The sequence below is a fragment of the Macrotis lagotis genome, chromosome 1 (genome assembly GCF_037893015.1).
Source record: "Macrotis lagotis isolate mMagLag1 chromosome 1, bilby.v1.9.chrom.fasta, whole genome shotgun sequence".
Lineage (NCBI taxonomy): Eukaryota > Metazoa > Chordata > Mammalia > Peramelemorphia > Peramelidae > Macrotis > Macrotis lagotis.
In genome coordinates, this window is record NC_133658.1 from 67412767 (window position 1) to 67428413 (window position 15647).

The following is a 15647-nucleotide window of genomic DNA, read 5'->3' on the forward strand; positions in this document are numbered from 1 at the left end:
TTGACACACATATAAGCATATACTGCCCAATTACATAAATGCATTGTGTTCATCTGTATATATGTATACATATGCATTCTGGGACAGCTAGCTTGCACAGTGAATAGAGTTCTAGGAATTGAATCAAGAAGACTCGTCTTCCTAAGTTAAAATATTTTCTCAGATGCTCACTTGCTCTTTAATCCTGAGCAAGTCCCTTCACCTTGTTACCTCAGTTTTCTTATCTGCAAAATAAGCTGTTGAAGAAAATGGCAAACCACCCTAGTATCTGTGACAAGAAAACTCCTAATATTATCATGAAGAATATGTGAAAGAAAATGACCAAGCAATAATATATATATATATACATTCTGCATACATATATATATATGTTCATGTATGCATTTGTAACTACACATATATTTTTATACATACCCACATTTATAAATGGGAAATCTGCTAAGAATCTAGGAATTCTAGTGTTGGAAGAAACCTCAAAGGTCACCTTACTTAACCATTCAACAGTATTTATTAATAGCTATCATTAATATAGCATCTACTATATATCAGGCATTGTACTAAGTACATAAGAATATCTCATTTTATCCTCACAACACCTGGAGGATGGTGCTATTGTTGTCACCATCTTACATTTGAAGAAAATGAAATGGGGTTTATGTGATCTGTCCAAGGTGAGACTTGTAAGCCTTTGAGTCTAGATTTGAACTCTGACCTTCCTGACAAAGTCCTTCTCTCTATTCAGTGCCACTTGTTTCTAATTTATTAAGGTCCTACTGAATATCAGGTACCATGCTAAGAGTACTGAGTGAGAATCCCATCTATGGTTTTCCTTTATGATCATTCATCCAATCTATTTTGGAAGATCTACATTCATGAGGACCTTCCAATTTCTTAATATTAGTTATTTGTTAGCTCATTTTGGGGGGAAAGTCTTCCATACAGTGAACCAAAATTCTCCTATTTTAGTATACAACTCCTAGACTATGGCCTATATGAATTAGTCTAAATCCTTTGCCACTTGACATGTCTCCAAATGCTTAAAGACCATAGTCATGATCTTTTAAATCTATTCTTTCCGGACTAAACCTCCTTTATTCCTTCAACCAGTCACCCTATGTCATTTGTTTACAGTACCCTAACCAACTTAGAGACCCTATTCTGGAAAAAAAATCATTTTCTCCCTCCAAGGGCTGATATTCTACAGTTTATTCATCCTAAACTCTCCCCTTCTTGGCTATGCATTATGTTTCAGAAAATAGGTGTTGAATAAATAATACTCAAAAGCATATGAGGCTTTTATTAACTTGAGTTCCAACATAAAGTGTCACTTTATTCTAACATCAGCTTCTTTATATCTGCATTATTCAGATTTATCAGAATAGTGCAAGTGTCAAATTTTAAAATCATATAAGAAAACTGGATGGCAGGGAGTCCAACATGTAGACTGATAAACACGATTGAAACCTGAATGTGAATACTCTACAGAATGTTTGCTGAGGAAACCTCAAATGGGATCATAACTGTGTGTTATTCATGAGTGAAGACAATGGTAGGTAACTCATAGGGCAACGAAAAAACATGAGGAAAAGAATAATGATTAAGATTCATTTACACTGGAAAAGAGAAGGAAAATTAGCAACTGGAGAAGAGGAAAGGATGGAAAGAGATCATAAAGTAATTGTCAAAAGACCTGATTTCTAGTGTGTGTTCTGCCACTAGCATGCCATTCATTATTACAGATGAATCAGAACTCAGTGAGTTCACAAGTAAATTTAGGAATGTAGACTAGGCTAAATTTCTTGAGGAATTAATTCTGTCTTTAAAATATATGAATGGTTTTTGTTTGCTTATTTGGGGGATGATGACCAGTCTTCTATTTGGGAATAATAATTAGGTTTGTTTCAATCATGTCCTTAACAGTCTGAATAAGAGGAAATAGTCTTGAGGTAGAGAAGGAAAGAGATTGGTGAAAAATAAGAAAGAACTTTTTTAGCAATTAGGACTGTGGCATTTGACTCTAAATATCTTAAACAAGCAAATCACCTCTACCTAGGATGAGAAAGAATTAGCTATAAGATTAAAGGATGAGAGGTAGAATGGTCCTTCCAAGTTTGATCAAACTTGATGAGTCTACTAATGGTTTGAGAAAACACAACTCTAGGTCTAGATGATCAGAAGAAATATTATTCTTACTAGAGAAGGAGAGTCATAACAGATTCTAGACCAAACTCTCCCATTAACTATAGAATCTCAAGTAAGTCTAACTAGATCTAATTCTTTCATTTATAAAATGAGTGAGTTGATCAACTTTTAAAACCATTCTAAAGTACTTTATAGGTTGAAATAGTAGTGAGTGTCTGGACAAAGATAGAGATGCAAAGATAGAGATGTTGGTGTCTATGATCATTTTTTAAATTCTAAAGCAGAGGCAGTGAACATCTGCCCCACAGGTCATATAAGGCCCGTGAACTCATTTGGTCAAGCTCTGCCATGGCACCTGAAGTTGGGACTCAAAATTCAATAAATCTAGAAACCTTTTACAGGTGAGTTAAATGTTTAACCAAATAGAGCAGACTAATTTTTAAATTGATAATTTCGTATGGACTGCAAATGATGTTATAAATATTCTAATGGCCCTTGGCAGAAACAAAGGTTCCCCATCCCAAGCAGAATGATGCTTTGTGTTTGAAGCTCACTTTTATTAAATGTATATTTAAATCAACTGTTAAATCAGCTCTAAAATTCCTTCTGGTTCTTACATTTTATATTCATTTCAAATAAGAAACAAGTATTGAACTCTCTAAATGTAAGGCAGGAGGCATATAAAAATGAAAGAGAGGGATATCAATAGGGAGACTGAAGGGAAAAGGTAGAGAGGAGGAGACAGAGAATTCATATTATATAAAGGGGAACCTCTACAGAAACATTGAGGTAGCTTCATAATGATAGAGTACCAGACCTGGACTCAAAAGACTCATGTTCCTGAATTCAAATCTTACCTCATGCATTTACTAACTGTATGACTCTGAACAAGTCACTTCACCCTGCTGTTTTAGTATTCTCATCTATAAAATAATCTGAAGAAGGAAATGGCAAAGTACTCCAGTATCTTTGCCAAGAAAACCTCAAAAGAGGTCACGAAGTGTCAGACAAGACTGAAATGACAGAACAAAAACAATAACGGCAGAGACAGATAGTTGAGAGTGGGTAGAGATCAGATGGCAGTCTAGTTAACTGGAACATGGCATATGTGAAGGGGAGTGCTATGAAATGTGACTGAAAATAAGAGGAAAATGAATATTTTCTTATCAATATGCTTCCTTAGAAAATGAGTTCACAACACATAGTCAAGCCAGCTTCTCTAGAAAAGATAATGAAAGCACTGGCCCTGGAGTTAGGAGGACCTGAGTTAAAATCTTGCCTCAGACACTTAATAAATACCTAGTTGTGGGACCTTGGGCAAGTCATTTATCCCATTGCCTTGAAAAAAAAAGAAAAGATGATGAAATCAGATGGTTATTATATTGTCATTGAGTCTTTATTCCTAGAAAAGAGTTCCTCACCCTAGGGAACATGTGCCATCTATGAGGTTAACTGGTGTGGAAATGATAATTGTCAACAATTGAATATTTTAGGTTATCAGGTTGACCACTGAAAAATAATGACCTCCCCCAACTCATCCTCCAATCTGAATTTGAATTATAATTCTCTATTTTTAGTAAAAGAATGAATGAAGGGAAAAATACAACATTTATATGAAGTATTTATTCTCAAGTAACATTAACCAATGTTAAGCATTGGTATTGACATTTGCCTTCTTATTCATTGCTTGTAAAGATTTAATATTCATGCATATGAGTGCACCCTTTACTAAATCAGGTTCAAAATCCATCTATGAAGTATTAGGAGTCGAGAGCTTCCTTATTTGCAATCTCTCTTAACTACTACCCCTTTTATCATAATTCATTACCTGATTATCAGCCTTCCTGTGATAAATTTTCCTGTTCTTAGCTAAGCTACTATTAGAATAAGAGACATATATGACACTCCAAGTTTTTGCAGCTTCATGGGAACTGTCAAATCGTGTGATCTATTGGCATAGCCCTCAGGACCTCACAGCCACCACTATGACATAATAGGAAAAAAAAACATATTATTTGAAATCTAGGCTTATATCCAGAAAATTATCCTCAAATGAATGACTGGATATATCTCTGTATCCTATAACACTTAAAGATTTTTTTACCATTTATCTAAGTAGTTTATTTATATAGCAAAGTAGTAGAACACAGATCTCTCTCCTGATTCTCATGGCAGATTTAGTGTCCTCTAGGTTAATTTTAGCTTTCTTTTCTCCTAAAGTTACAATTAGACTCCTTCTCCACCTATGTTAAGAAAAAAATTATTTTTTATCCTATCACCAGCTTAGTGAAACTCATTTATGGGAATCATCCAGAAAACTAAAGGATTTATATATGCAGAGATGTAGATGTCTCCGGTTTTCAAGGTCATGATTTCTATTAAAGTAATTGAGTGGAAAGGAGAGAATACCCAGCTACAGAATTCTGCTTTCTTTACTGGTAGTTGATTTGGGAACTTGGATTTTTATAGAGTATATTTGTTTCATCTTACTTATTGGTTTCAGAAAATGTCAAGCATCTAAGTTGAATACCCATGATTCTTACATTCATGCTCTTATAAGGGTAAACTCTCCTTCCCCTGGTATGGACCAAAACCAATCATACCTTAATAGAGGCTTGTGATTGCCAATAATAGGCTCTATGGCAAAAAATCCATCCCTTTGTGTTTTACTCTCAACTAAGGAGCCTATTTCTGCTTAGATGTGTCTGACAATCAGTCCATTGCCATGACCATGATCAAAGTTCTCCATTTGGCAGGACTTGCCAGGGCTTGTGGTTTGCTAACATGGTCTTTGTGGACTCGGGGTCAACCTCTAAAGCATGCTGAGGCATCAAAAAAGGACTCAACATGGCTAATCATTTCTGCTGACACAATATTAGATAGAATAAGCATTATGGTAACTAGTTAGTTCTAGTCTTCAAAGTCAGTACTGGGTTACAAATAAATAGAGGGGCTATTAGGGGAGTTAATGACACTGGGACAGAAATAGCAACTGAGGTTGTTGTTACCTGTCTGATCTGTATATTGCATGAGTAGTCCTTGTGACATTATGGTGGGATTTGATTATAAGATAGAACTGGTATTATGACTTATTAATTACCATTTGTTGAAGATCTGATTTGGTTTACATTCCCTTAACTGATGTTGCTTTAGCTTTCAGTTGTTTCAAAGTATACGCCTTCCCCTTCTCCTGGATTTATTTCAAGGATTACTTATATGTCAAATAATCTCTACCTATTTTATAAATAGGTAATCCGAGACTCAAAGAAACCAAGTAACTTATCAATAGAGGCATAGGAAATAAGCAGGATAATTTGGATTCAAATCCAAATCTTTTCCTTCCAAGTTCAGTGCCCTTTGTCTCACCATATTTCATCTCTAATTCCTACATCTCCAATGTTCCTGAGTCCCATCAGGCAATGTGGTATTTTTTTAAATCAATGTGGGTTGTTCAAATTATCTTTTGCTTTTTCTATAGAGTGGTTGATTTTTAAAAAATCAGCTAAATATTATATCTTATGTTATAAATTTACATTAAGAAACTTACACAGGAATTGTGAAAGATTTAGTCAATTCAGGGTTTTAGAAGACTTTGAGTCAATAATATCAGATTATCTGAGGAGAAAGAGCTTAGAAATTTAGATTTAGTATTCCTGAAAGAACCACTCTCTACTGTGATCTGGCTTGTGGGCCCTGAGGTTTGCAAACTGTTTATTATTCTCTGTGACTTCAACATTGAGATTCTATTTATAACTGTTATTTTCCTATGGCAAGTATTTATCTTTATTCTCTTCTATCTCCTCCCCCACATTAAGGGGGGGGGAAAAAAGCTTGTAACAAATATGTATAGTTAAATAAAGCAACGTCTTGCATTGTTCACATTCACAAGATGAATATCTTGTTCTGTCATTCAGTCAATAAAGATCTCAGTTCCTATTATTAACCAGTTATCTTGCTAAGCACAGGAGATAGAAAAGAAAAGTCAATCCCTGCCCTTATGGAGCCCCCAATCTTATGGGGAAAATAACAAGCAAATAAATATGTACCCCTAAGCTTTATGCAGGATACATGAGAAATGCGGCACTCAAAATAAGAGGGTTCCTGTAGAGCATAGAATTTTAACCTGGAATTGAAGTGACAATGCCTAGAGATGACATAGATGGAATAGAGTCTAGAATGAGATACTATTTGAAATGCTAAAATATTTTTGGTACTGGCCTTTGCAAGGAAACTCCTAGTGATTTCTCCTCCCCCTTCCATGAATACCATAGAAGGCTTTGCAGTTTGTGATTCAAATATGATTTTATTAAATGCCATAATAACTAAACACCTTCTCAGAGATGAGGAAACTGAGGATTATGGTATTAGAAGCATCAGGTTAGGGCAGAGAGTAAAATGTTGGATTTGGTGTTAGTAGCTGGATTTGAATTCTGCCTCAGTGCCTTACTAGCTATATGCATTGAGCAAATCACTCTCCTTCAAACTTGAATTCACCATTTGCAAATAAAAAACCCTCACAGGGTTTTCTGTGAAGATCAAATAATAGAACATATGTAAAGCACTTTGGTAAACCTAAGGCCTCATTTAAATCTTCTCCTTTTCTTCTGCTCCTCATCCTTCCCTTCTTTTTGTCTTTCTTTACTTCCTTCTCCTTTTCTCCTTCTTTGTCTTTTTCTTCTCACTTTTATTATTATCATTATTTCCAAACTTGCATAAAGATAGCAATAGTAGACAGCAGAGAAGTGAAATGAACCCAGGACTTGTGATGCTAAATATAGTGCTTTTTCTATTTGCCACCTGCTTCTTCAAAATGAGAGTAAACTTATGCTACCATGCATCAATATATTCATGCAACTATCCATTAAACTAACATTTATTAAGCATCTACTATATGCACAATCCTATCTTTATGTTGATTTGTATGATTCTTCAATTATTCAGAAATTTATAGTTTTGCAACTCAAAGGAAGCCTACCATACTGACAAGTTTTAACAGACATGATTTCCTCAGGGATTTATAGATTGAAACACCTTGGTTTGATGTTAGTCTGGACAATAACTGGTTGTTCAGACACAGCTACAATTATTATTTACACACAAGAAATTATAGGAAGAAGCATGAAAATAAGATAATACCCACTGAACAAAATAGTGAAGCATTCACACATTTGAAACATGGAAATGACAGCTCTCAAAATAACCTTGAGACCTGGCTTATGGGAAGTTACAATAAGAAAGCACGATTACTTTGAAGAGTTTTGAAGCTATTAAATACTATACAAATGGGAACTACAATCCCATGATTTTTAGTAATACAGGAAAATTTGAGAAAGAATTCCAAATAGAGCAACATTTATGAAAGCTAAAAATAAGAGGCATTCATTTCTTTCAAAACATACTGTTCAGAATTATTTCATATCTGGAAGTTACTGATCATAGAAATAGAGTCCAAAACTCTTTAAGTAAAGCAACAATGCCTTATTTGTAGGCAGCTGACTGCACAGTGCATTGAATTCTGGGCCTGAAGTCAGGAAGATCTGCTCAGAAATTCAGCCTGAGGCACTTACTTAGTAGCTGGGTGACTCTCAGCAAGTTACTTAACCTCTGTCTGCCTCAACAGCAAAATGAAAATAATACTAACACCTATTTCCCAGGGCTGCTATAAGGATCAAATGAGATAATATTTAAAGTGTTTAGTATAGTGTTTGGCACTTCAAAAAATGAGTATGCTCTTTCCCATTTCCTCTTATTTGTAACTGAATGTCTGTCAGTCTAGCATGTATAATACATATACATTACAACACATATAAATTAATGACATTATAAATAGGTCTTCAGGTGATGGAAAGGTCTCCGTTCCATTCCAGGTTCAACTTCAATATGTATGATTTTCTTGCTACCACTGATATTTTGTCATTCTCTGAATAAATGATTGAATTAATTAATTAATCTATTAGCCAAACAATGCATGAAGAAGTGTATGAAAACCAAATCATAGTTCTTTACATTTTAGATAGTCTTTAACATTTCTTTTATGTCTCATTCAATTCTGTTATATATTTAATATATTAAAAATTAAAAGTATAGAAAATTATTAATCATAGAATAGCTCTTTAGAGTCTTATTTATTTTGCCTCTAAGAAAACTGAAGGTAAGAGAATAGAAATGATTTAGCCAAGGTTATACAAGGCTAATAGTATAAAAATAATTCATTAAATAGTCACCCTGTGAGGTAGGAATTTCAATTATATACATTTTCCCCTCACAAGGTCTTCAGATTTGCTTGGTATGCTGGAAACTTTCCTTATTCTCTTTATTTTCATTATTTACATACCAATGGGGCCAACTCTTAAAGAGAGCAGTAACTTAAATATTGAATGAAGACTAAAATAAAGAGAGGTTAAAAAAATATGTCCCACAAAGCTAATTACTTTGAAAGCCAGAATTCTAATCCTGGTGTCTTGCAACTGCCAGATTAGTGCTCCTTCTATCATACCTCATTTTAGAGATGAGTCCCATCTTTTCCCATTTTACAGATGATGAGTCCCAGAGATGAAAAATGACTTCTAGGAGACCGTACCATGAATATGAAGCAGAAACAAGAGTAGAATCCAATCTTCTGAACTACCAGTCCAGTGGTCTTCCTATTAAACTATGCTATTATTATTATATAGTATAAAATGCAATGGAATATAATAAAGTTACTGTAACTGAAAGAAGCAACAATTGGCACTTATGAGAAGCTTATTCCACAAATAATTAAAGATGCTTACTGAACAAGAGTCCTTCACAGGAAGTTGCAAGAAAGAAGTTTATTATATTAGCAACTTTTAAAGAGAGAGCAAAGCTTCTCTCCCCAACAGAAAGGATCAGGGTTTCAATGAAAAGGAGGTTACTAGGGTAGGATATTTAATACAGAAACAGATATGATTTCTCTATTGGATACTTCTGCTTAATTACAAAAGCAAACATTTATATAGAGTTTACTTTTTGCTAGACACTAATAAGCTATTTACAAATGGGTATATAATGATTACTTCATTAATTTTTATTTTTTGTATGGAAAGGGTGAATTCCTCAAATTCTGTCAGTCTCCTTAATCACTGAATGTAGATTATCATCCAGTCCTACTCATACTGGCAATATCAGTCGAGAATAATACTGAGCATATGCTTCTTCTAAGAAAGGCCAACTCTTTGTGAAATGATAATATAGACTGCCAATTACATTGTTCAGGAAAATTCAATTTCATGTGTTTGAACTAAGATTTATTCAATTCCCCAAATATTTACTAAGCACTTATAGGTTTCAGGGCCTGGAGCAAAATGGAAATTTTCAAGAGTAAATCCAGGTTTCCTCTGAAGAAAAAAAAATTCAATAATTAGCACTATTTTAAAGTCGTATGGGGCCTCTTGGGAAGTAGCAAATTCCCCATCACTGGAAATGTTAAAGTAAGGCTAAATGACCATTAGTCAAGTATTTTGTAGAAGGGCTACTTTGTCCTATATGGGTTGTATTGGATGTCCATGGAAATTCCCTCTAACTCTGAAGTTTCATGATTTTCTGAAGAGATATGTGTGGGTGGGGGGACTGGGGAGGGAAGGGTGATTCAAAATTTAGAAGGTCCTTTGTCTGCTTGTCCCAAGGGAGTTATGGAAGAGAAGGCGTTAAAATTCATAAATCCCTAGAATCTAAAAGAATATTAGGTTCTATGTGAGCTTTAACTAGAGAGCCAAGGAATGCTTTCTGGAGAAGCTAGAATACTCTTTAATTGATGGCTACAAAAAGAACTTGATAGATGAGACAGACATTAGGAAATCAGAGAATGTGTTGCCATCTTAGTATGCCAAAAGGCCTCAGTCATTCTTAGATACAAAGATTAAAGAACAAGTGATGAAGATTTGGGGAGTTAACCTTTATGAGGAGGAGAGTGACCTCCCATCTTTCTTCCTGAATGCTAAAGAGTTGTGGCTGCCAGTCAAAGGAACCTGAACAAACCAAGATCTTGCTTCTTCTTCACAGATAATACTGCTGGTGTTTATGTCAAACGTGGCGGTTTTAGCCGGCAGAAGCAAGATCTCTACCTGCTCCCAATTGTGATCAGCGATGGGGGGATACCTCCCATGAGCAGCACCAACACACTGACAATCAAGGTCTGTGGATGTGATGTGAATGGGGCATTGCTGTCCTGCAATGCTGAAGCCTATGTCCTCAATGCAGGACTTAGCACAGGAGCTTTAGTTGCCATCTTGGCCTGCATTGTGATTTTGCTGGGTAAGTTATGACTTTCATTAGGTATCTGAGTTGATTTATTCATGGTTAGATATGGGAGATTAACTTTAAGATTTGTGACTTTCAGTCATAATGTACAGGTGGTTCAAATATTTAGGTTAACTAATATGAGTTAAACCCATTATGCCCTTCTATGCTTCAGCCTACAGTGAAAGATAAACAGGGAAGTATTTGGAAGGTTGGAGGTCATGACAGAATGGAAGTCTATTAAAGGGGATGATTTGACTGAAGAAAAGATTGGGGCGGGATATGATTCCTGATCTCAAATATTTCAAGCATCATCCTGTGGGAGAGAGAGATCCAACTTGCTCTTTCAATTTGGGGTGGGGGGGCGAATTACATAATGGAAGATTTCAGTCAGAAGTAATGAAAGAGTCCTGAAAATTCTCTGTCCCAAACTGAAATGGACTACCTTCAGACAGTTATTAACTTTCTCCTTCTTAAAGAAATGATCTGAAAGGTCAGGAAGAACTAAAGTTAAAGCTAGAAGGGAGCTTTGAACCCAAATTGTCCATTAAAATATCAAATATTTACAAGGAACCTTAAAGTTTTTAAAGCATTTTTCCCACAACAACACTGAGATAAATAGAGAAGTTGCCCTGTCTTCATTTCACATGGTTGATTGGTCGGTTCTTGTCCTTTGTTATGGAATAAAACTAAAATGACATCATTATGTTTGAGACAAATTATAGTATATCCTACTGTGAATGATCAGAACAATATGAGTTCAGAGTGCTCTACCTACCACAGGTTGAGCACAAATAGTCCATGTGAACCCCTAGGGTGCTTACTCTAAACTTAGGGATGTCACATTTCCTTTGAACTGCTTCAATTCTGCCTTCCTTATAGAGCGCAGCCCCCTCACTGATGAGGGCATGCCATGCTGGGCGGTCCTGTGCTAGTGTCTCCCACGCTGTACAGTCAATTCTAAAGTTCTTCAAAGAGACCTTCAGGGTGTCTTGGTATTGCTTCCTCTGACCCCCTTGTGAGTGCTTGTCCTGTGTGTTCTCCACAAAATAGATTTTTTGGCAAGCATACATCTGTATTCTAACAACGCATCCAGTCCATTGTAGTTACACTCTCTTTAGTAATGTTGGAATGCTAGGCAGTTTATTCATTTCATTTATGAGAAAAATGAAGCCTATAGGGAGCACTCTATTTTATGACCCACCTGAAGTCACAGAGCTTAGGTGTCACACATAAGAACTGATTTTTTTTTTGGTTCTGTTAATCGTTTATTCTACATATATCACCTTAAAGACGAAGAAACTCTTAGGTGCACTACAGTATAAGAACGGTCTTTCTACTAGTTAGGAATGTCTTAATCACAAAGGAATAGTGGATTTTCTTTTAGAGATCTAAGATCAAATAATGAATCATGCAACAAGCACTGAAAATGGATTTCTTTTATATTTTGAATCTTGACACTTTAATGGTGGCACAATTAAAACAAAAGGAAGCAAAACTAGTCTGTTCTCAAGAATATTACATGCTCATGAGAAGAGATAGCACATAAAGCAAAACAGATAAGATCAAATCATAGTAGATGGAAAATATTAAAGCTATTTCTTTTGAATTAATTGAAGTTCTGACAAAGAGGGAGCCTAGTTGTCCCTTTAATCTAAACTTTCTCCCTTTAATTCAGATGCAATGGTACAATAGAAACTGTGGGATGCATGTAAAGGAAATAAGAGAATATAAAAATATGCTAGCATCATATCTTCTTTATCTTTCTCTGTAGTTATTGTCGTGTTATTTGTGACTCTGAGAAGGCAAAAGAAAGAACCACTAATTGTCTTTGAGGAAGAAGATGTGCGAGAGAACATCATTACCTATGATGATGAGGGTGGTGGAGAAGAAGATACAGAGGCTTTTGATATTGCAACCCTCCAAAACCCTGATGGAATTAATGGATTTATTCCCCGTAAAGATATCAAGCCAGAGTATCAGTATATGCCCAGACCTGGGCTTCGACCGGCTCCCAATAGTGTTGATGTCGATGATTTCATCAATACAAGGATACAGGAGGCCGACAATGACCCGACAGCTCCCCCTTATGACTCTATTCAGATCTATGGCTATGAAGGGCGGGGCTCAGTGGCTGGCTCTCTCAGCTCCTTAGAGTCAGCCACAACAGATTCTGATTTGGACTACGATTATCTACAAAACTGGGGACCCCGTTTTAAGAAACTAGCAGACTTGTATGGTTCCAAAGACACTTTTGATGATGATTCTTAACAATAAAGAAACAAATTTGGCCTTAAGAACTGTGTCCAATATTCTGAAGACCCCAGAAGAAACGTAAACAGGTATTTTTTTAAAATCAAGGAAAGGCTCATTTAGAATGGCAACATTTTACAGAGAGGATCACTTTAATAAAAATGAGGATCTCCCAGTGGTAAATACTGTGAAGTACCTTTTCTCCCAAAAGGCAAATATAGAAGTTGGTTATCCACTTCACTCAAGAGAAACCACTTGCCGTGCAAAAATATTTAAGTGAAGGAAAATGTTACCAATGGACTTAAAAAAAAGAAGGGATTTTTTTTTCCTGTGTAACGGACATCTAAATCTTTTAAGTCAAAGAAGCTTCCACAAAATTAAAAAGGACAACAGTTCTGAGCTGTAATTTCGCCTTAAAACTATGGACACTCTGTATGTAGTGCATTCTTAAACTTGAAATATATAATATTCAGCCAGCTTAAACCCATATGATGTATGTACAATACAATGTACAATTATTGTCTCTTGAGCATCAAACTTGTTACTGCTAATTCTTGTAAATCTTTTTGCTTATACTTTCATCTTAAACTAATACGTGCCAGATATAACTCTGTCTTGTTGCAGTGGGAGGCGCCCTATTTCTATGTCATTTTTAATGTATCTATTTGTACAATTTTAAAGCTCTTATTTTAGTATACATACAGATTTCAGTATTCTGACATGTAAGAAATGTTACAGCATCACACTTATATTTTATGAACATTGTACCGTTGCTTTAATATGTGCTTCAATATAAGAAGCAACCTTTGAAATAAAAATGATTCTTTTTTTAATCCTTGTTTTTGATTCTTAAGCATTCAAAAGAAGCCCCATCTTTCTAATGTCCCGTTTATAGTTCTAATGGACAATTGTGACCTTTTAATAGCCCTATTTATTATCTGTTTGAAGTTTGTCTGTTGCCTTGTTAAATGTTTATTTAAAAAAGCAGATACATTTTACAAATGTTTTTCAAGAAGATTCTGTAATGTCGTGTGAATAATTTTGTACCCTCTCAGTAGAAGACTTATGACTTTTCTCAGAGCACAGATGCTAGGAAGAGATGATGCTCTGGACTGAGGGCTGGTTATCATTTTACAATATATGTTATGTAATGTGCATTTATATTTTATCTTAGTAATTCCATGATTATGTGATAATAAGGCAACGAAGATCCCATAATCTCCCACATTTGTGGTGGAGGCTTCATTATCTTGAATGAATTCCTCTGGTATATCAGAGAACTCTTTAAGTCTTGCCCCATGTGATTAGGAGAGCCCCTCACAAATGTTCCACCTGGAAATTAGTGTATCTGAATATTATTAAGACTAGCATTTCAGATATTTTTGTTTTCTTGCTGTAGAATGACCTCATCTTAGAGAAACATGGCATTTAAATTTTTAATGAAAAATAATAATTTCCTTCAGATTTGCTATTTTTAGCATTTTTAATTGAATGGAAAATATCTTTTTAAAAAGTATTTTTTTTCAAGATGGGGCAAGGGGGAAGGGGACCAGGATTGGCTTAAATGTATCAGCTCAGTTCTGTATACATGTCTACAGTCTGCTGAAACATTATATAGCTTCTTGGACTATACAGCTCCTTGCGGATGCTTTATCTGCTCTGAAAGATCAGAGAGGAAAGATTTAAATGGAGCTTGAAAGGACACAGAACTATGGCACTTTGAGAAGATGCTACAATCTTTATTCTCATGACCTCTGTGCCATAGGTGTGACATTTCTCATTTGCAATGAGAAAATAACCTAGGTTATATTCCAATGACAACTAGAGCAATAACCAGTGTGTGTGTGGTGAGGTTGACTTGAAAGAGGTTACAATAGATGACCTCTCAGGTCACACCAACGCTGAGATTTTAGGATTCTATAATTAGCAATAGTAGGGGAAAGGTTACATCCAACATATCACATCATTTTTCTTTTTTCATCCCAGGTACAGGAAAAGTGGCCTATCTAGGATTACGGTCAACACTTAGATTTTCTTTTTTCCCTCTCTCTTTCTTTTTAAATTATACAATGTTATTCTTTTTGCTATGCTGGAACAATTTTCCATTTAAATGCTTTTAGTTCAAAATCGAGACACAAACAGAGATAATCACTTTCAAAGCATTCCTAGGAGCTCCTCGCTCATATTGACCACTTTGTAGTTTAATCAAAATTTTTCAGATGTCAATAGAACCGACTCCCCAGATATGACGAGTCCTCCATTTTACTTAAGAATTGCGTCTATTGTCTAGGTTCATATTTTTATCAGTTGAGTTCTTTTTTTCCTATTTTTTTTAATAATCCAAAGAATATTTTGCTAGATTTGCACAGTTTTCCACTTGAATTTGAAATAATGGAAAGAGACAAAAAGTAATTTCAAAAATCCTACTTACAAAAGAACACAAGTGCAAGTAATGCCATTGTAAAGGTTGATGTCAACTGACACCATTGGAACTGTATTAGGGATAGAATTGATCACTTCATTTTCTACATGTTTGTGTTCAACTTAAAAAGGGACAGTGTCCACTACTTTTTTTAAGAGTTATATATGGTTGGGTTTGGAGGACTTTTTGTTGTTTTTGTTTGGTTTGGTTTTGGTTTTAGTCTCTGTTGTTTGTAGAACCCTCTTAGAAGCTTGGAAATAAAATTTCTTTCCCTAATTAATTTGTCATTTTTCATTTGGCACATGGGTTTGGGAATGGAGTGTAAATGAGCTTGGGGTGTCTTCAGCATTCCTGCAGTCTTGTACTAAATCCAGCTACCATCTCACAATCATTTGACTGTTTCTAAGGTGCCTTCCTTACAAAAAAGGCTGAGAAGTAGTTTGTTATACAGCAGTATTCTCATTTTGCAAGTGAAGAAACTAAGGCAAAATGTTAAAGCCTCATGCCACCAATAAATAGTTACTCTGGGAGTCAAATATTTTGACTACAATTCCTATGGGACTTTTTTTCC

General features: G+C 35.2%; 1 protein-coding gene across 1 annotated transcript in view; it reads left to right on the top strand.

The window, feature by feature from the left end:
- CDH11 (cadherin 11) overlaps positions 1–15344 on the top strand; it is a 115069-nt gene extending 99725 nt beyond the window's left edge. Inside the window, exons 11-12 of the mRNA XM_074203207.1 lie at positions 10165–10416; positions 12176–15344. Coding sequence (XP_074059308.1) covers positions 10165–10416; positions 12176–12672 — 749 coding nt within the window. The 3' untranslated portion in view covers positions 12673–15344. The remainder of the gene's footprint in view (positions 1–10164; positions 10417–12175) is intronic.
- The last annotated feature ends 303 nt before the right edge of the window (positions 15345–15647 follow it).